General features: G+C 47.3%; 1 protein-coding gene across 5 annotated transcripts in view; it reads right to left on the bottom strand.

Moving 5' to 3' along the window:
• The window catches only part of pdzd2 (PDZ domain containing 2), a 369,757-nt gene that overhangs the window by 97,975 nt on the left and 250,772 nt on the right, over nt 1-21,010 (bottom strand). For all 5 annotated transcript variants that reach the window (XM_070546319.1, XM_070546322.1, XM_070546324.1 and 2 more), the window contains 2 exons: nt 13,302-13,401; nt 2,167-2,306 (listed from right to left, as the gene is read on the bottom strand). In XM_070546319.1, coding sequence (XP_070402420.1) covers nt 2,167-2,306; nt 13,302-13,401 — 240 coding nt within the window. The remainder of the gene's footprint in view (nt 1-2,166; nt 2,307-13,301; nt 13,402-21,010) is intronic.

Raw genomic sequence — 21,010 nt, 5'->3', positions numbered from 1 at the left:
GAGAGGAGGGTCTGTTGGATTGTCGAACCTCAGATTCAGGAGGAACAATGTGGTTTTCGTCCTGGCTGTGGAACACTGGACCAGCTCTATACTTTTAAGGGGATCTTGGAGGGTGCGTGGGAGTTTGCCCAAAAAACCTACATGTGTTTTGTGGATTTGGAGAAGGTTTTTGACCTCGTACCCCGGGGGTCCCTGTGGGGGGGACTCCAGGAGTATGGGGTAGCAGGCCCTTTGATATGGGCTGTTAGGTCCCTGTATGACCGGTGTCAGAGCTTGGTCCGCATTGCCGGCAGTAAGTCGGGCTCGTTCCCAGTGAGGGTTGGACTCCGCCGAGGCTGCCCTTTTTCACCAATTCTGTTAATCACTTTTATGGACATGATTTCTAGCTGCAGCCAAGGTGTTGAGGGGGTCTGTTTTGGTGGCCTGAGGATCAGGTCTCTACTTTTTGCAGATTATATGGTCCTGTTGGCTTCATTGGAGAGTAATCTCCAGCTTTCGCTGGAGCTTCACAGCCAAGTGTGAAGTGGCTGGGATGAGAATAACCTCCGCTAAATCCAAGACCATGGTCTTAAGTCGGAAAAATGTAGAATGCCTTCTCCAGGTCAGGGACGAGTTCCTGCCTCAAGTGGAGGACTTGAAGTATCTCGGAGTCTTGTTCACGAGTGAGGGAAAACTGGAGCATGATATCGATATGCGGATTAGTGCTGCATTTGCAGTGATGCGGGCTATGTACCCATCTGTCGTGGTGAAGAGAGAGCTGAGTCGGAAGACAAAGCTCTCAATTTAACGGTCGATCTACGTTCCTACCCTCAACTCTGGTCACGAGCTTTGGGTAGCGACCGAAAGAACGAGATCGTGGATACAAGTGGCCAAAATGAGTTTTTCTCAGCAGGGTGGCTGGGCTCTCCATTAAAGATGGGGTGCAAAGCTCGGTCATACGGGAGGGGCTTATAATAGACCTGCTGCTCCTCCATGTTGAGAGGAACCAATTGAGGTGGCTTGGGCATCGGGTCAGGATGCCTCCTGGACGCCTCCCTGGTGAGGTTTTCTGGGCACATCCAACTGGGAGGAGACCCAAGGGAAGACCCAGGACATGCTGGAGGGACCATGTCTCTCGGCTGGCCTGGGAACGCCTTGGGATTCCCCGGAAGAGCTGGCTCAAGTAGCTGGGGAGAGGGAAGTCTGGGTGTCCCGGCTTAGGCTGCTGCCCCCGCAACTCAACACAGGATAAGCGGCTGAAAATGGATGAGACGACTCTTCTCAGTCATGATTTGGCGCTATATAAATAAACTAAATTGAAACTGAATTTAGACATTCATATTTTGATTAGTAATACCATATTTTCTGGACTACAAGCCACTACTTTCTCCCACGCTTTGAACCATGCGGCTTATAATGAGGTGCGGCTTTAGTCAACCAGAAAGGATGGATGCTGGAAAGTCTAATGAAGGAATGGTTAAAGGAGCGCTACGGAAAGCGCCCAGGAGGATTTTTTTTCACAGTAAAACGGCGCTGCTTGTTTTCCCAGCTTCACCCGGGATGATGACAGCAACACGGACAGCGACACTGACATCACCACAGAAAAGGTATGTGACGAAGCTCTTTTTTATTTCCAAAACAATATCAAAGAAACAAAAGAAGTTCAGTTGCCTTCATTTAAACCCTTTTGGATTACCATGGCCTGGATGACTGAGAACCTTCACCAGTAATAGGAGCTCTAGTTGTGTTAGAGTGTGGTAAATTAGTCTTTTCATGTGTATTTTTGTTTGATATTTATTTCTAATAATGCCAGTGGTGAGACAATGGCTCGAAAGAAGAATTGTACCATTTTTGTGAAACATAAGTTTTTAGAACCCCCCCCCCCCCACACACACACACACACACACACACACACACACAACCACCACCGCCCACACAGACACACACATACACACTTGGTTCATGCTGCACCCCCTCTGAGAAAAGGTCATTTGGAAACAGGTCTGTAGTTTAACTTAAAGGGTGGAGAATCCCCTTGGCCCTTATTTATTAGATTGATGACCGCAGCCATCACTCTCGAACCCTAACACACCAAAAGGCCAGTTTCTCCTTAAAACATGAAGATTAGAGTCAAACACAGACAATTCATTCGAATAAGCCAGTTTTAGGGTTGTCAACTCTACTAACCTGTTTCACTCCAGCAGAGTCCAGCTGCTGAGGTAGAGTGTGTTTAAGTCGACAAGCTGAAAGCTTCTCTGTCACTTTGCTGGTCGTCCCAACAAGCAGCTCATCATCCTCCCCTACAGACTCCAGGTGACTGCTCCTTCCTGAACAGACAGACAAAAATCAAGATTCTGCAGCAAACCGGCAGATTCTGGTATTCTCCTGACCCTAGTTAAGACTTTGTACATAGATTGATGGGAGAATCCAGAACTTTCTTTAACCTCTTCAACCCGACGGACACGGTACCGGGTCCGGAACTACTTACGGTTTCATAGTCATTCCAAATCCATGCTTACTGTTCACCAACATAGGCAAACTACACATGTACATAACGGGAAGAAGCTAGTCTAAACAATAAAAACATTGTTTTCCACCTCAGCGACACCTAATTCACACAGAGCCTTTAAATCAACCGGATGTAAAAAAAAGACTGACTTCACATATCAAGCAAAGCCTGATAAACACACAATAGAGCTCCGGACATCACGTGACTCTCAGAGAGTAGACGCCATGTTGGCAGGCAACAAATGTAAACAAATTGAACGGGATGGCTTGGATTTAACTGCGTCAGAGTTTATTTCACACTTTAAAACCAAAGAAATCATATTATATGGTCAGAAATTAAATAGACTAAACATCTCCGACCCTTACCGTGCCCCTGGGATACTTTTTAAAAACACCAGAAGCTGTCGGAGCGGACTTCTTACCGAACCTGGCCGGTGAACCACTTGGGATTCCCCCGGAGGAGCTGGCCCAAGTGGCTGGGGAGAGGGAAGTCTGGACCTCTCAACACTTCTGCCCCCGCAACCCGACTCCGGATACGCGGATGAAAATGGATGGATGGACAAATAACAGACTTACATGTACAGTAAGTAGTTTAAATAGAGTGCTGTGCTGTTTGAATGTATAAATTGAACGCCAAGGGAAATCACTAGCTTGATTTGTTTCCGTGAATAAAATAAATATGTCAGGCAGGAGCGTCTCAGGATCTGTCTGAGAGCTGTCTCGGTGAGACAGATAATAGCAATCCAAAGTGCTTTTAATGTGTGATCTGACAATTGATCAACCATTGCTTAAAAATTAAATGCAGCTTAGCCGGTTAATTGCTGTGATTATAAAACACGTAAACGGCAGCACGCAGAACTCACGAGGCAACGTTTTACGTGACGTTTACTTGTTGCTATGAGTAATAAGACAGAAAAAGCCCCGCCAAAATAAGTTTAGGAAGCCCACTAAGAATCGTAATAAAAGCATTTAAAATAAATACCATACACAGTTGAGGAAACGTTGGTTTAAGTACCTGATATGAAGCGGTCGCTGCATAAGTGAAAACCTTTACTCTCGGGATCCCACAGCTTCATTTCAGCCCGGTCACTAGCGCGTTTTATTACAATGATCCAACGTTTGCTGCGCTCCGGATCTTGGGGAATCCTGTAGATGGCTCAGTCCTTATGTCGTCCGCGTCTGTTCTGCATCCTGGGGCACAACAGGAATCTACCATATTTCCCGTTTAAGGTTTCTGACAATAACAAATAGTCCAGCTGCCGGTTTCTGCCTGCCAATATGGCGCCGTTTTGATTTGAACTGTTGCATGCCGGGAGAAGTGAAGTCAACTCCCGGAGCTCTATAGCGACAATAAAATACGATCCTATCCAGAAAGCCAGCCACTCAAAATTAGGGCTGCAACTAATGACTATTTTAATAGTCGTTAGTTGCCGACTACTGAAACAATTAGTTGACTAATCGGATAATTATTAAAAATTTCTTAAATTTAGCATGAGATTGCTTTAATTATGTGAAAAATGATAATAAACACAAGAAAGATGGTACTTCAATGGAAAATGCACGTTTTATTGAACTTTGCTGCTGATAGGCCAATTCATACTAAAAGTAAATAAAAAATAGAAGAAGAAAACATCATTTCTATAGCGCCTCTCAAGATAAAAATCACGAGGCGCTTCACAAAAACAAAAAATGTAAAAATATAAAAAATAATTTAGAAAATGGTTAAAAATATATTTAAAATGAGCAAAAATAGACAATTGTGATAAAACAATGTAAAGAAAGAGAGAGAGTGAACAGGAAAGAGGGAAACCAGTGGATCCTGAGGAAGGTGGAATAGGTGGGGAGAGCAGAATAAAGAGAGAGAGGTGAAGAAGGTCATACAAAAACCAGCTTGAACAAGTGAGTCTTCAGCTGCTTTTTAAAGGAGACCACTGAGTCCACTGATCTCAGGCTCAGGGGGAGAGAGGTCCAGAGTCTGGGGGCCACAGCAGCAGATGATCTGTCACCTTTGACCTTTAGCCTGGTGCTGCACAACCAGTAGGCTTTGATCACTGGAGCTCAGGGACCTGCTGGGGGTGTAGGGACTAAGAAGATCACCAGTGTAAGATGGTGCTTGTCCATGTAAGGCCCTATAGACCAGAACCAGGATCTTGAAATGAACCCTGAAGTTGACTGGCAGCCAGTGAAGCTGGAGGAGGAAATACCCTATGTAACACCAATTAGGCACAGTGCTCTGTCAGTATAGAAATAAATGCATAAATAAAATTGAAATACTTTTGTCAGGCACAGTCGGGCATAACATTACATCTCTTTTTTAAAAGCGAGAATACGTTTTAAAAAATGTACAGTGAACATCCAAAACAAAACGTATTGGCTTTCGTGTTATTTAAATCTTACCGAGGTGAGTCAGCTCTGTTTCGTTCAACTGTCCGACGTGCTTTCTCTATAAGTGTTCATGCATCTTCGAGGTGCTGCCTAAAGACTGCTTTGCAAATAATGCAGGCCCTCTTTTATTCGCCGAATCCAGGCTAGAATACACCCAAACTTTAGATGTTTTGGTACACGTAGCTGCTGTGTTGGACGCTGCCATTTCTGTAAGATGACGCACAGCAGAGAAGCTATTGCGCATGTGCGACTCTCGGCAGAGATTGTAAGTGTGATGCCTCACTCAGTCAGAAATACACGTCTGGTGACATCGACAATGATATCCTGGCGCGTAACACGTCTTTGCCATGTGCGCGTAATAGTCACATTTTACTCACGAGCGCAGGACACACGAGGAAGTGTTTACATGCAGTGCTGACTCTGTCTCGCTAGTGTTTATTGAAGAGAGGAGCTTTTAGATAATTATCCGCTTTTTCGACATCTTATTTTTACAATGGCTGGAGAAAACAAGAAGCTTTTCACCACTAAATAGGTCCTGGATATTTTAGCAGATGATGGCGGCGCTAACGTGTCCGGTGGATTCATCTTCACATGAATGGTATGTAACCCTTTTCCCTTAACACTTGGTGTAAAATTGCTGATAAATTTACTAAATAATATATATATATATACACACACATATATATATTGTTATTGATGTACATAATCCTGTCTACATCAGCATTTGGGCTTATTTTCACTTTTCAAATAAGTCTTTTGTTCTCCGTCTTATTATAAATGATAAATGACCCGCGCTTGTATAGCACCTCTCAGAGCATGGACTCCAAAGCGCTTTACACTACAGTGTATCTGTCATGTCCCTGAGCTGAGGTGAGCACTCTCTCCACACTAACCATCTCTGAGGCAATCTTCCACAGGTGAGGAGCGGAGGGAGCTGCGGGTGCGCTGAATCTCCAATCTGGAGGTCGGGTATAAAGGGAGGATGGAGACACCACACTACGCCGGATGATTGCACCTGTGAGGTAGCCCCAGCCTCTTGACTTTGCTTGCTCGTTTCGCTCGTTTGAATTTGATATTGGATTTTTTGGCTCTGAACCTTGAACTGTTTTTTCTGGATTAAGCTTTTGGATTCTCCTCTGAACCCTGTTTGTTACTCTGTTCAGGAAACATCACTCTGCACAATTCTCTCGCCGCTCAAACCCCGGTTTTCCTGAACCACGTCCCATCCTCCTCTACAACTCCTGCCTGTTCATCTCCGCTGCCTCACCCGCCTCAGCCCGCTGAAGCTCCACCAGCACTCACCTTGGCCACCCACCTTTCCCGCACATATTGGACTATTACATGGACTAAAACCGAACGGCACATCCTCACTGGACTTTCCAGTGCGCCTTTTGTTCCTGTTTTAAAAATAAAAGAACTTTTCTTTTACTCACCCATTGAAGTCGTGTTGATTCTGCATGTCTTGGGTAAACACCTCCCTCGAGTCATGACAGAATCATCCGGCCATAACGTTAACCCAACGGAATCAGCACTCGCTGATCTGGCTAACAGGGTATCCCAGCAGGAACAGACTCTTCCCGTGCTCATGGAGCAGCTGACGATCGCAAACCAGCGTTACCAGCATTTGGAGGCTATGGTCCAACAGCTTCACAAGCGTTTTCCAGCTCCAGCTCCAGCGCCGGCCCCAGCATCAGCTCCAGTCGCTACTTCCACTTCAAGCCCGGAACCTACGTTACGAACAGTGAGTCCGCCCTGACCGGAGACGATCGGACCTACGGAAGTCACCCACTTCCGTCCAGCTCCACCTCTGCCATGTCCTACATTCTCGGGTGAGCTCGAGGATTGTTATGGGTTTTTACTACAGTGCCGCCTGGCGTTCGAGCGCTCCCCACATGCTTTTATGACTGACTCTTCTAGGATCTTGTTTAATGTTGGACTTTTGAGGGGAAAGGCTCTTAGGTGGGCAGAAGCAAAGAGCAGAAACGCTGAATTTTTGTCTGGTCCCTATGCTGACTTTTTGGAGGATTTTAAACAGACTTTCTGCAGTTCTGAGACCACAGCTGACATAAGGAAGAAGATCTTGCATCTATCTCAGGGGAGGAGAACGGTGGCAGAGTTATCTCTGGAGTTCAGGACTTTGGCGGCCATGACGTCGTGGAATGACGATGCCTTAAAGGCAGCTTTTATTGAGGCCCTGAGTGACAGAATAAAGAATCAGCTGGCTGTGTGTCCCGAACCATCCATCCTGGATGGATTAATCCCTCTATCCATCTCAATTGATAAGAGATATTGTGAGCTTCAGAGGACGTCAGCGGTGGAGTTTCCACCGTCTCCTACACCTCACCATCCTACCTCTAGACCTTCTCCCGCGGAATCATCGGAGGAGCCTATGCAGTTGGGAAGAGCCCATCTAACCCCAGAGCAATAACAACAGCGCATCAGCAAGGGCCTCTGTCTGTACTGTGGACTTCCAGGACATTTCGTTCAGACATGCCCAGCATTGCTAAAAGGTCGAGCCCACCAGTAGAACTGGGAGTCCTGGTGGGTAGTAACACTGGAAATAAAACCTCCCGGTTCCTCATCAAGTGTACTGTAACTTGGAATAATCAACGCCACCTGACTACTGCCCTAATAGATTCGGGTTGCGAGCAGTCTCTGGTGGATTCCCAACTGGTCTGTGAATGGGGTATCTCCACTGAACTTCTCCCCGAACAGTGTTGGTTACCTCACTGGACGGGAGAGTACTGTCTACCATCACCCACAGGACCCTGCCACTCCAGCTCAAGGTTTCAGGTAACCACAAAGAGACACTCTCACTGTTTGTTTTCCCATCCCCGCAGAACCCTGTGGTGCTTGGACATTCTTGGCTCAATAAACACAACCCGCTTCTAGAATGGCGAGCCAGCAGAGTTGAATCCTGGAGTCCGGAGTGTCATCTCACATGCCTCAACTCAGCACCTACCGTGTCTAAGGACTCCAGCTTGGCACCTACTGAGCCCCCTGATCTTTCCCAGGTACCCCCTGTTTATCACGACCTTCAACAGGTGTTCAGCGGGGACCGGGCTGCCACGCTACCTCCCCATCGCCCTTTTGATTGTGGCATAGACCTGTTACCGGGAGCTCCGTTGCCATCCAGTCGTCTTTACAGCCTCTCAAAACCTGAACGTGACAGCATGCAGACCTACATAACTGAGGCTTTGGCAAACGGGATCATTAGACCATCTACCTCACCCCTGGGGGCGGGTTTCTTTTTCGTCGCCAAGAAGGATGGGTCTCTCCGCCCTTGCATTGACTACCGGGGTCTGAATCAGATAACTGTCAAGGACAAGTACCCCCTACCCCTACTGTCTTCCACTTTCGAACCAGTCCAAGACGCCACCATCTTCACACAGTTGGATCTCCGTAATGCCTATCACTTGGTTAGGATACACCAAGGGGATGAGTGGAAGACAGCTTTCAAAACACCTTTGGGGCACTTCGAATACCTGGTGATGCCTTTTGGTCTCACCAATGCTCCAGCGGTGTTCCAGAGGCTGGTGAATTCTGTTCTGGGTGATTATTTGAATGACTTTGTGACTGTCTATCTGGATGACATTTTGATTTTTTCCAGGTCCATCACTCAGCACCAGAGACATGTTTGAGCTGTTTTACAACGGCTTTTGGAGAACAGACTGTTTGTTAAAGCAAAAAAGTGTGAATTTCATGTACCTGTTGTAAAATTTCTAGGTTTTGTGTTGGAGAGCGGGCGATTGAAGGCAGACCCAGACAAGGTGCAAGCTGTGACAGAGTGGCCCATTCCTACCACCAGAAAACAGCTGCAGCGATTTCTGGGCTTTGCCAACTTTTATAGATGGTTCATTAGAAACTATAGTCAAACCGTTGCTCCACTAACGTCTCTCACCTCCACTTCTAAACCTTTTGTTTGGTCTGCAGAGGCCGAGGCAGCCTTCCGGGCACTCAAGAAGAGGTTCTCTGAGGCCCCGGAACTCTGCAGGCCTGACACTACACAGCAGTTCACCTTGGAGGTGGACGCCTCGGACACTGGGGTGGGAGCGGTCCTCTCACAGGTATCCCCTGCAGATCACAAGCTCCATCCCTTGCCTTTTTCTCCCAGCGCTTAACACCTACCGAAAGCAGGTATGATGTGGGAGACCGGGAATTACTGGCCATTAAACTGGCTCTTGAGGAGTGGAGGCACTGGTTGGAGGGGGCTGAACATCCGTTTGTGATTTGGACAGATCACAAGAATCTGACTTACCTCAAGGAAGCTAAGAGTCTTAACCCTCTGCAATACCGTTGGTCCTTGTTCTTCTCTCGTTTAAATTTTGTATTGTCTTATCGCCCAGGATTTAAGAACACTAAGCCCGACACTCTCTCCCACCAGTATTCCTCAGAGGATGAATCCACACCTGAAACCATTTTGCCTCCTTCCTGCATAGTGGCAGGGGTCACCTGGGCAATCAGGGACCAGGTTCTGGAGGCTCTCAAGGTCGATCCCGGCCCAGGTAAGGGACCATCCAATAAACTGTTTGTTCCTCAGAGTCTGCAAGGAAAAGTCGTACACTGGGCTCACTCTGGGAAGTTCTCCATACACCCCGGGGTGGGATGAACCTTGGCACTAATCAAGCGCTCTTTCTGGTGGCCTGCCATCTATAAGGACGTCAAGGAGTATGTGTCAGCGTGCCACGTTTGTGCCCAACAGAAAGGTACCAATCGACCACCAGCTGGATTATTGTGTTGTCTGCCTGTTCCGTCTCGCCCGTGGTCACACATAGCAATAGACTTTGTTTGTGGACTACCTTCCACCCATGGTTTTACTACTGTACTGACTATTGTAGACAGGTTCTCCAAGGCCTGTCACCTGGTTCCTTTAAAGATCCTTCCTTCCTCAGTCGTGACCGCCCAGCTCCTGGTCAAGCATGTGTTTCGGCTCCATGGCATACCAACTGAGATCCTCTCGGATCGCGGCCCCCAGTTCGTGTCCAAGGTTTGGAAGGAGTTCGCCACCGTCCTGGGGGCCCGGGTCGCCTTAACCTCGGGATTCCACCCCCAAACCAATGGCCAGTGTGAGCGCATGAATCAGGAGCTGGGCGCCATGCTACGCTGTGTGTATGCCACAAACCCCTCTGCCTGGAGTGACCACCTTGCTTAGGTGGAGTACGCCCACAATAGCCACGTCTCCACTGCCACAGGTCAGTCTCTGTTTGAAGTCTCAGATATCAGCCCTCCTTGTTCCCGCTCCAAACAGGTCCCACCACTTCCATGCCTCAGTTTCTTCGCCGGGCCCGCCGTATGTGGGCGGCCACGAAGTCCGCCCTCCTACATACCGCTGAGAAGAACCAGTCGCTGGCAGACAGGCATCGTCGCCCAGCGCCGACCTACTCCCCCGGGCAGATGGTCTGGTTGTCATCCAAGGACATACCCCTCAAGGCGACGTCTAGGAAGTTCGCCCCAAGGTACCTTGGTCCGTTCAAGGTGGCCGCTGTTCCGAGCCCAGTGACCGTTCGCCTGGACCTCCCGCAATCACTGAAGGTCTATCCCCGTGTTCCATGTATCCCTGGTCAAGCTCGTGGTTTCCAGCCCCCTGTGTCCAGTGCCTGCTCTGCCGCCTCCTGCCCAGCTCTACAAGGGGGGGCTTGTTTATACGGTTCGGCAGATCCTCAACTCACGCCCCCAGGGAAGGGGTGTGCAGTACTTGGTGGACTGGGAAGGATATGGTCCAGAGGAGCGGTCCTGGATACCTCGGTCCTACATTGAAGACCCCTCCCTTATCACTGACTTTGAGGCTTCCCGATCCACTGCAAGGACGCCGAGGGGCGTCCGTTGAAGGAGGGTGGTGTCATGTTCCTGAGCTGAGGTGAGCACTCTCTCCACACTAACCATCTCTGAGGCAATCTTCCACAGGTGAGGAGCGGAGGGAGCTGTGGGTGCGCCGAATCTCCAATCTGGAGGTCGGGTATAAAGGGAGGAGGGAGACACCACACTACGCCGGATGATTGCACCTGTTAGGTAGTCCCAGCCTCTTGACTTTGCTTGCTCTTTTCGCACGTTTGAATTTGATATTGGATTTTTTGGCTCTGAACCTTGAACTGTTTTTTCTGGATTAAGCTTTTGGATTCTCCTCTGAACCCTGTTTGTTACTCTGTTCAGGAAAAATCACTCTGCACAATTCTCTCGCCGCTCAAACCCCAGTTTTCCTGAACCACGTCCCATCCTCCTCTACAACTCCTGCCTGTTCATCTCCGCTGCCTCACCCGCCTCAGCCCGCTGAAGCTCCACCAGCACTCACCTTGGCAATCCACCTTTCCTGCACATATTGGACTATTACATGGACTAAAGCCAAATGGCACATCCTCACTGGACTTTCCAGTGCGCCTTTTGTTCCTGTTTTAAAAATAAAAGAACTTTTCTTTTACTCACCCATTGAAGTCGTGTAGATTCTGCATGTCTTGGGTAAACACCTCCCTCGAGTCATGACAGAATCATTCATCCATTCACACACTCATTCACACACTGACTCATGTTATAAATGAGTATAAATTTACAATATAAACTTTGATTTGGTGTAAAATAATTGATAATTTTACCAAATATTATATATATATATATATATATATTGTTATTCATGTACATAATCCTTCCCAAATAAGCATATTCTCAGTGCTGTTGTCAATGGATATATTTTTACATCGTGTTCTTATTGTTTCATGTGACTTTACAGTGAATAGTGATGAAATGGATGACGAGTACCACCCACCATCACCTGGACAGGTATCCTTCGCTCGGCCACAGGCATGGCCAAGCTCATCTTCTTCTTCTCCAAACCCAAGGAAAGGAAAAGCCTCAAGCTCATCTTTACTAAGTAGTAACCTCACATGTGTTTGTGCAGCTCTGACAGTGAGTGATTTTTACATTTTCATGGCCAACCTGATTTTTTATGTATGATAATTGTTCAGTTTTCTCGGTTTCCTTGTTGTGAAAATCTATTTTATATTTTGTTGTTAATAAATTTGCTCCATTAGGAGACAAATTAATTCCTTTGTATGATTTTCCCTTATTTTGAAAGGATAAAATATGTTGGGTGGATTTTTCCCCCAAACAGTCAAAAACATTATTTTTTTAGATGGAAAGACGTTCTAATATGAGTTAAGAATGAGGGAAAAAGAGCCTAAAGTAAAAACCTGAGAATGTCCTAACGGCACAAACTGTGACAAAAGGTGCCCAAAATGGTCCAAGAGAGGTCCGCCTGGATTTCTATCAACTAAAACCTCTCTAACTTTTCTATACTTCATTTTTTTTCATGATTTTTGGGTCAGCAAATGTTCAGACCCTATTCTGTGGATTTCTAGATGTTTTAGGCTGCAGCTAGGTATTTTAGAAGGAATTTTAACATCATAAAGTGGATTGTTTTAGGCGGAACAGAATATTTTTCTCATTTCTGCTGTGTTCCAGATCATGTTACTCTCCATCAGTGACAGAAGTGATGCTTTTTAGAATTTTAGAGTAAACCTTAGAGTCTTACCTTTATTTTGATACCAAAACAGCTCAAATAAACCTTGTAGTTTATACTCAAATCACTTTGGGTAGGAGGGAGGGAGGGAGGGATGGGTGGATAAGAGAGAGAGAGAGTAGGAGGGAGGGAGGGATGAATAAGAAAGAGAGAGAGTAGGAGGGAGGGAGGGATGGGTGGATAAGAGAGAGAGGGAGGGAGGGATGAATAAGAGAGAGAGGGTAGGAGGGAGGGAGGGAGGGATGGGTGGATAAGAGAGAGAGGGAGGGAGGGATGAATAAAGCTTGGTTTATGCTTGACACATTCACTTTCCGCGCGGTGATGCGGCTCGCGGATGGAACGTGCTTCACAACTCGCAGCGTTTATGGTTCGTGCGGCTCGTCTCTGCGGTGAGCCAATATTCTCCCAAACTGTAGGGGGCAACATGGAGCTCTACGGCATGCATCCAACACTACACCATAGTAGAAGTAGAAAATACTGTTTACAACATGGCATTCCAGCATTTTTAACAGCGTCCTCGTCTTTTCCGACAGTGCGAGCTATTTCTCTCCAAGAATTATTAACAACATGTTGATCACAGTGATCTCTGAGAGCTGAATCATACAAATGTCTGTGTTTACGAACCTCTGCCATACTAGTTCTTGCCAGTCCGCCATGTTTTTCCGCGTCCGTCCGTCCGCGTGGTTAGAAATTTTCCGTGGTGCGCGTTGCGGAAATCTTGAGCCGTGCAGAGACGTGGTGGAGGGGCGTGGTTGTTAAAATGACGCAAAATGACGCAACTTTTCCGCGCGGAGCAGTGCGGACCTCGCGAACACGTCAAGCATAAACCAACCTTAAGAGAGAGGGTAGGAGGGAGGGAGGGAGGGTCGAATAGAGTGAGTTATACGGTAGAAGATCCATAAGTGAGAGAAAAACTAACCTGGAGTCTGGTTGAACACCTGTACAGATGTACGGCTGCGACAACAGCTCGTAGACTCCTCCCCCTGATTAAGCTCATCTAACTTATCCAGACTTGCATCCTGAGAAAACAAACAGAATCCAATAGTTCTTAAAGAGCACACTGCAGGTTACATTTGTTGTTTCTCATTCATGTAAAATGCTGTCCAAAAATACTATTTGAAATGCTTATTGTGGATATTTGGTTTTAAAATACACAGCTCAGATATTGCAGACACAGATACAGATATTAAGACTGTGGGCGTGGCTAAGCCTCAAACATCGACCTTTCGCCATTACATTCCTTGGTGTAATAACTTCCATGTGCATGATCAGATCTATATCAAACTTTGTCTGTGTGATCACTGACCACGAAAATGAAAACGCGAACACCTGACATGACTTAAGCCCTGCCCCCTAAACTCAAGAAGTCTATTGTTTGATGTTGAAATGACCATATTTGTCCCCTCTAATTTAGTCAACATGAGACTGAGGTCATGCACTGATTTTATGATGGTGTAATGACCACTTCAGTTCTGTTAGCTTTCCAGAAAGGGAGGGGCTTTGATGCCATGGCGAATTGTGGTGTGACGCTGTGACCTTACGTTTGCAACTTCCACAAACAGCCTCCTATCTGCACGAGACTGAACATGGAGAGCAACAATCATGCCCTTTACTTAAACAGGAACAAACGGTTGGTGAACGTTGTCTAATTGTCATAATCTGTGCGCATAACCATCTCTGCTGAGTGTTGTTTACAGGTGGGTGTGTCTGGAGAGCCCAGCTGTGCCAAATCAGCTCATCAGCTATCAGGGGATTTAAGGATCAGCTGGACATCTCACCATTGCCAGATGATACTCAGTCTTGGGTAGTTTCTAGCCCTCCTTTTGAACTTTTTAAAACAATTTTAGAATTTGTTCGTCCGCCTGTTCCTGCCCTTCTGGCAGTTAACCTGCTCTGCCCTCCTGATTCCTCCAGGTTCCAGTCATCTGTTCATCTTCACTCTCTGCCATATCTTCGGAACCATCAACCACATTCCAGTCCTGCCGTTTGTCCCTGATTGCCAGCTCTCCGTCACCCACCTATCCACCTGCAGCTTCTCGGTCTCCCCATCCAGCCAGGTCTGACTAACCCCCCACCAAATACCCGGATCATCCAGAAAACAGTAAGCCTTTTTATTTCTCCATCATCGTCTCACGTTGCTCCAGACTCTGACCTCTCTTCCTCTCTCAGAACCCCACGGATCCCTCCAGTCCTGCAGAAGTGTCGTCTACCTCTCCAATTTATAATAAATCATTTAAACTTACCTTCTGTCTCTCGGTGGTGATTCTTCATGTCGTGGGTCAAGAAATTACCCTCAAACATGACAGAATCATCTGGCCAAACTCCTGACCCCGTTGTCGAATCACTACCGTCCCTTATATCCTCAGCTTTCGCCCAACGTGAACAATCCATACAGACTGTCCTCGAACATCAAGCCAACACTAACCAACGTTTGTTCCAGTTCGACGCCAGATTAAGGGAATTAAATGAAAAACTATCTGTTCCGGCAGCTTCAGTTTCTCCACCTCCACCTCAACTACCTCCGGTTCAGCCTGGTCCGTCCACACATTGGCACTTCCGGGTTGCAGACTCGCCTCATCCTGATACCTTCTCCGGTGAGTCCGGCTAAATACATTGTTTCCTCCTCCAATGCATGTTAACGTTTGAAAGAACCCCAGAAGTATTTATTAGTGATCCCACAAAAATTTCTTACATCGTTGGTCTGCTCCGAGGTCGTGGGCTAAGGCAAAAAGTCGGGAAGCTAGTTTCCTTAGAGGATCCTTAGACAACTTCCTCGTAGATTTTAATAGGACTTTTGGTAGATCAGAGACACCCTCAGAAATAGCCCAGGCCATTTGGAATCTGAAGCAGGAAAAACAAACGGTTTCAGACTTTGCAGTTGAATTCAGAACATTGGCAATCACTTCAAGTATGGATGAGGAGTCATTAAAAGGAGCTTTTACTCAAGCCCTCCACGACAAAATCCAGGACCAACTAGCCCTGTGTCCTGAACCTGGCACTCTGGAGGATCTCATCACTCCAGCTATTCGCATTGAGAAAAGACTCAAGACCCGTCCCAGGTCTGCTCTGCCCAGTTATCATACACCATCAGACCGCTCGTTCCACTCCTCCTCCAACTCTGCCGTCTGCTTTTGCTTCTGCCTCAGTTCCTCAAGAGGTTCCCATGCAGATAGGCCGGGCCAGTCTGACCCCAGAAGAGAGGCAACGTCGCATCTCCTCCCAACTGTGTCTGTACTGTGGTTTGTCTGGTCACTTTCTACCTAACTGTCCAATTCGCCCAAAATGGAGAGCCCACCAGTAAGTCCGGGAGTTCTGGTGGGTAGCAGCACTAACAAAGAAGCCTCCCGGTGTGTATTGGCCTGTTCAGTTTTTTTTAATCAGCTGCCTTTTTTAACTATGGCCCTGCTTGACTCTGGTTGTGAGAGGAATCTTTTAGATCAGTCTGTGGTCACTAAACTGAGAATTCCAACGACACCTCTTCTCACTCCAGTTCAGGTCTCATCATTGGATGGTAACGCGCTGACTACCATCACCCACCGAACAGGGCCTGTCAAGTTGCAAGTGTTTGGTAACCATCAAGCAGTCATTTCATTTTTTGTTTTTCCCTCTCCTCAGTTTCCAGTCGTCTAAGGACATGAATGGCTAGCATGCACAACCCCCACATCGATTGGAAGACTGGTCAAGTTGCTGCTTGGAGTCCTTACTGCTTGTCCCACTGTTTGTTGTCCGCTAGCCTTCCGGCCCAGGTTCCTGCTTCCAGTCCTCCACCCATTCCGGATCTTTCTTCAGTGCCCTCAGAATACCACGACCTGCAAACAGTTTTCAGCAAAGACCGAGCTGCATCTTTACCTCCCCATCGTCCATACGATTGCAGTATCAACCTGCTTCCTGGTGCCACATTCCCATCCAGCAGGTTGTACAGTCTTACTTAAGCTGAACATGAATGCATGACCATGTATGTCTCTGAGTCATTAGCATCAGGTCTGATTCGTCCATCCACTTCTCCCTTGGGTGTAGGGTTCTTTGTTTCAAAGAAAGATGGTTCCATGCGTCCTTGTATCAACTATCGAGGGTTAAACAAAATAACAGTCAAAAACAAATATCCTCTGCCTTTGCTTTCCTCCACCTTTGACCCTGTACAGAATGCAACCATCTTCACCAAATTTGATCTCCGCAATGCTTATCATCTTGTAAGGATCAAGGAGGGTGACGAGTGGAAAACGGCCTTCAAGACACCTCTGGGCCACTACGAGTACCTCGTCATGCCTTTTGGCCTGACCAATGCCCCCGCAGTGTTCCAGTCCCTGGTAAACTCCGTACTCTCTGACTATACCAATTCATTCGTCACTGTATACCTCGACGACATTTTGATTTTTTCCAGTACCCTTTCCGAACACCATCAACATGTCCGCACTGTCCTACAACGCCTTCTGGAGAATCGCCTTTTCGTCAAGGCTGAGAAATGCGAATTCCACATTTCTTCAGTGAAATTTCTGGGATTTGTACTAGAGAAGGGACGGCTGAGAACAGACCCGGAAAAGGTAGAAGCTGTTCATGACTGGCCAACTCCCACAACCCGCAAACAGTTTCAACGTTTCCTCGGGTTTGCAAATTTTTATCGGCGTTTTGTTCGTGGCTACAGCCAGGTGGCATCTCCCTTGACGCAGTTGACTTCTGTTAAAAGAGCCTTTGTGTGGTCAGCTAATGCTGAAAAGGCTTTTCAGGAGTTAAAGACACGTTTCACTCAAGCTCCTGTTTTGGTTCGCCCTGATCCGTCTGTTCAGTTCACCATGGAAGTCGACGCTTCAGATTCTGGCGTTGGTGCTGTCCTATCTCAAACGTCACCTTCAGATAATCTACTACATCCCTGTGCTTTTTTTTTTTTCAAAGAAACTCTCTCAGGCGGAGCAGAACTATGATGTGGGAGACCGAGAGCTGCTAGCCATCAAATTGGCTCTGGAGGAGTGGCGCCATTGGCTTGAGGGTTCCGAGCATCCCATCATTATCTGGACAGACCATTAAAACCTTGCTTACCTGAAAGAGGCCAAGGGGTTAAACCCCAGACAGTCCCGGTGGTCCCTGTTCTTCACATGTTTCAATTTTATCATCTCCTACACCCCGGATCCAAGAATGTCAAACCAGATGCTCTATCCCGCCAGTACGCTTCAGAAAGAGACCTCGAACCCGCCACTATCCTTCCTCCATCTTGTGTTGTTGGAGCTGTTTCCTGGGATATCACTAACAAAGTTCTGGACGCCCAACGCACTGATCCTGACCCAGGTAATGGCCCTTCCCATAAACTGTTTGTGCCTCAACAGGTACGAGGAGCAGTGATTCACTGGGCACATACCGCCAAGTTTTCCGTTCACCCTGGAATTGGCCGCACTCTCGCCCTGATCTGCAGGTCATTCTGGTGGCCCTCCATGTTTCATGATACAAAGGAGTACATGAACGACTGCCATGTCTGTGCCCGGAATAAAACCACCAATCAACCCCCGGCAGGACTGTTAAATCCTCTCCCCATTCCATCTCGCCCATGGTCGCATATAGCAGTGGACTTTGTTACTGGCCTACCCCTCTCCAAAGGTTTTTCTGCAATTCTTACTATAATCGAGATTTTCAAAAGCCTGTCATTTTGTTCCAGTGAAATCCCTTCCATCATCCACTGAAACCGCTAACCTCCTCATAACCCATGTTTTCAGGCTTCATGGCATCCCATCGGAGATCTTGTCAGATCGTGGCCCCCAATTCCTCTCCAGGGTCTGGAAGGAGTTTGCCACCTTATTAGGGGCCCGCTTTTCCCTGAGTTCTGGTTTCCACCCCCAAACTAACGGTCAGTGTGAACGGCACAATCAGGAGTTGGAGGCAATGCTCAGATGTGTCTGCTCTTCAAACCCTACCAGCTGGAGCACCCAACTACCATGGATCGAGTACGCGCACAACACCCACGTTTCCACTGCAACCAGTAAGTCCCTGTTTGAATCATCCCTTGGTTACAAACCTCCCCTGTTCCCTTCGGATCTGTCCTCCTCTGTCACAGTCCCTCAGTTTATCCGCCGGGCAAGGAGAACTTGGATCCAAACCCGGGCGGCCCTTCAGTGCACCAGAGCGCAACCAATGGCTGGCAGATCGACACTGCAGACCTGCGCCTGTATACAGTCCAGGTCAACAGGTCTGGCTGTCAACCAAAGATATTGGTCTCAAGGGTACAACTAGGAAACTTTCACCTCGCTTCATTGGCCCATATCCCATTCAGGAGGTTCTCAGTCCCTGTTCTGTCTGTCTTGTCCTGCCCCCGTCTATGAAGATCCACCTTTTCTTTCATGTTTCCCTCCTGAAACCTGTCTCATCCAGTCCGTTATGTCCTGTTCCTGCTCCCCCTTCTCCTATTTGTCTCACTGATGGTGGGCTTGGCTTTCGAGTTGGGCACCTTCTGGACGTCAGGCCCAGGGGCCGGGGGCGCCAGTTCTTGTAGACTGGGAGGGTTACGGTCCAGAACATCGCCAGTGGGTCCCCAGTTCCTGGATTGAGGACCCTTCTCTTATCAGAGACTTTGACGCCGCTCGGTCTTCTGCTGCTGCCGCCTCCTGCTCCTCTGTGCGGCCGCCGGGTGTCGGCCTTTAAGGGGGGGGGGGGGGGGGGTACTGTCATGATCTGTGCGCATAACCATCTCTGCTGAGTGTTGTTTACATGTGGGTGTGTCTGGAGAGCCCAGCTGTGCCAAATCAGCTCATCAGCGATCAGGGGATTTAAGGAGCAGCTGGACATCTCACCATTGCCAGATGATACTCAGTCTTGGGTAGTTTCTAGCCCTCCTTTTGACCTTCTTAAAACAATTTTAGAATTTGTTCGTCTGCCTGTTCCTGCCCTTCTGGCAGTTAACCTGCTCTGCCCTCCTGATTCCTCCAGGTTCCAGTCATCTGTTCATCTTCACTCTCTGCCATATATTCGGAACCATCAACCACATTCCAGTCCTGCCGTTTGCCCCTGATCACCAGCTCTCCGTCACCTACCTATCCACCTGCAGCTTCTCGGTCTCCCCATCCAGCCAGGTCTGACTAACCCCCCACCAAATACCCGGATCATCCAGAAAACAGTAAGCCTTTTTATTTCTCCATCATCGTCTCACGTTGCTCCAGACTCTGACCTATCTTCCTCTCTCAGACCCCCACGGATCCCTCCAGTCCTGCAGAAGCTTCGTCTACCTCTCCAATTTATAATAAATCATTTAAACTTACCTTCTGTCTCTCAGTGGTGATTCTTCATGTCGTGGGTCAAGAAATTACCCTCAAACATGACACTAATATCACCAAAGCACCCCCTACATACCTTTAAGACTGTAATAACTCCTACAGACGAGGTCGCAACTGCACCAAACTTCCTTTATGCCACACACACACAAAGGCACCTAACACAATCCTGTGGCCATTACTTTAGCTCCTCCCCCTGACAGATAGTAGGCCCTGAATAACACATTAATGATTCAAATCATACTAAACTAAACACAAATGATTGTTGTTAACCTACAAACTGCTCCATGGGATATTTTAGTAAATTTGCGACAGTGCCCCTAGATACAATAAAATATTAATACTTTCTACAAAAAAGCTAAGCCAGACCAAGTAAATGTATTATTTAGTCTGGCAACACTCCATTGACGGCTCTTGGTCATGGGGCGGGTTCTACCTTTGTCTTTCAAACGATCTCCGCATGCTACTGGACAATGAACAACGTGATGTGCTCACCGCAACGGATGTCAGTAAACGAGGTGGTCCACCGTTGAAGAAGGCGAAAATACATTCTTTTACCAAAGAAAAAATACAATAAAAATAATTTAAATACATCTATCTGCTCCTGATTCTAATAAAGCCCAAGTCCAAATAGTCCAAAATTGATGTAAAAACCGTTTCAAACGAGCTGTCGCCATCTTGTTCCACTATGTTGCATCATCCCACCCACCAGACGAACAGAGGACCTTGATTGGCCCACAAAGCAGATAAAGTGCTAAAATTGGTTCATAAAGAGAATAGAGCGCTATGATTGGCCCACAATTATAGACCAATCACAGCACTTCATGTGTTTGAAACCCCTCTATAGAGCTGTGATTGGCCAAGCAGAATGCTGCTAGGGGCTGCACAAGTTCCAATGGAGCGTTCCTAGACCAAACTTTGCAAAGTTTGGTCTAGTTCACTAAGCTACCAAACTATATCAAATATGGTGGGTCATCACGCAACTGCACTCAACACATGTATGTGCTCATTAGTTCAAATCACTTTAAAGCTTGGTTTATGCTTGACACATTCACTTTCCGCACGGTGATGCGGCTCGCGGATGGAACGCGCTTCACAACTAGCAGCTTTTATGATTCATGCGGCTTGTCTCTGCGGTGAGCCAATATTCTCCCAAACTGAACAGGGCAGCATGGAGCTCTACGGCATGCATCCAACACTACACCATAGTAGAAGTAGAAATTACTGTTTACAACATGGCATTTCAGCATTTTTAACAGCGTTCTCGTCTTTTCCGACAGTGCGAGCTATTTCTCTCCAAAAATTATTAACAACATGTTGATCACGGTGATCTCTGAGAGCTGAATCATACAAAAGTCTGTATTTACGAACCTCTGCC

The sequence above is a fragment of the Nothobranchius furzeri genome, chromosome 17, assembly GCF_043380555.1.
Source record: "Nothobranchius furzeri strain GRZ-AD chromosome 17, NfurGRZ-RIMD1, whole genome shotgun sequence".
In the NCBI taxonomy this organism is placed as follows: domain Eukaryota; kingdom Metazoa; phylum Chordata; class Actinopteri; order Cyprinodontiformes; family Nothobranchiidae; genus Nothobranchius; species Nothobranchius furzeri.
Note: the sequence above shows the minus strand (reverse complement) of the source record. Positions and strands in the feature narration are given on the sequence as shown.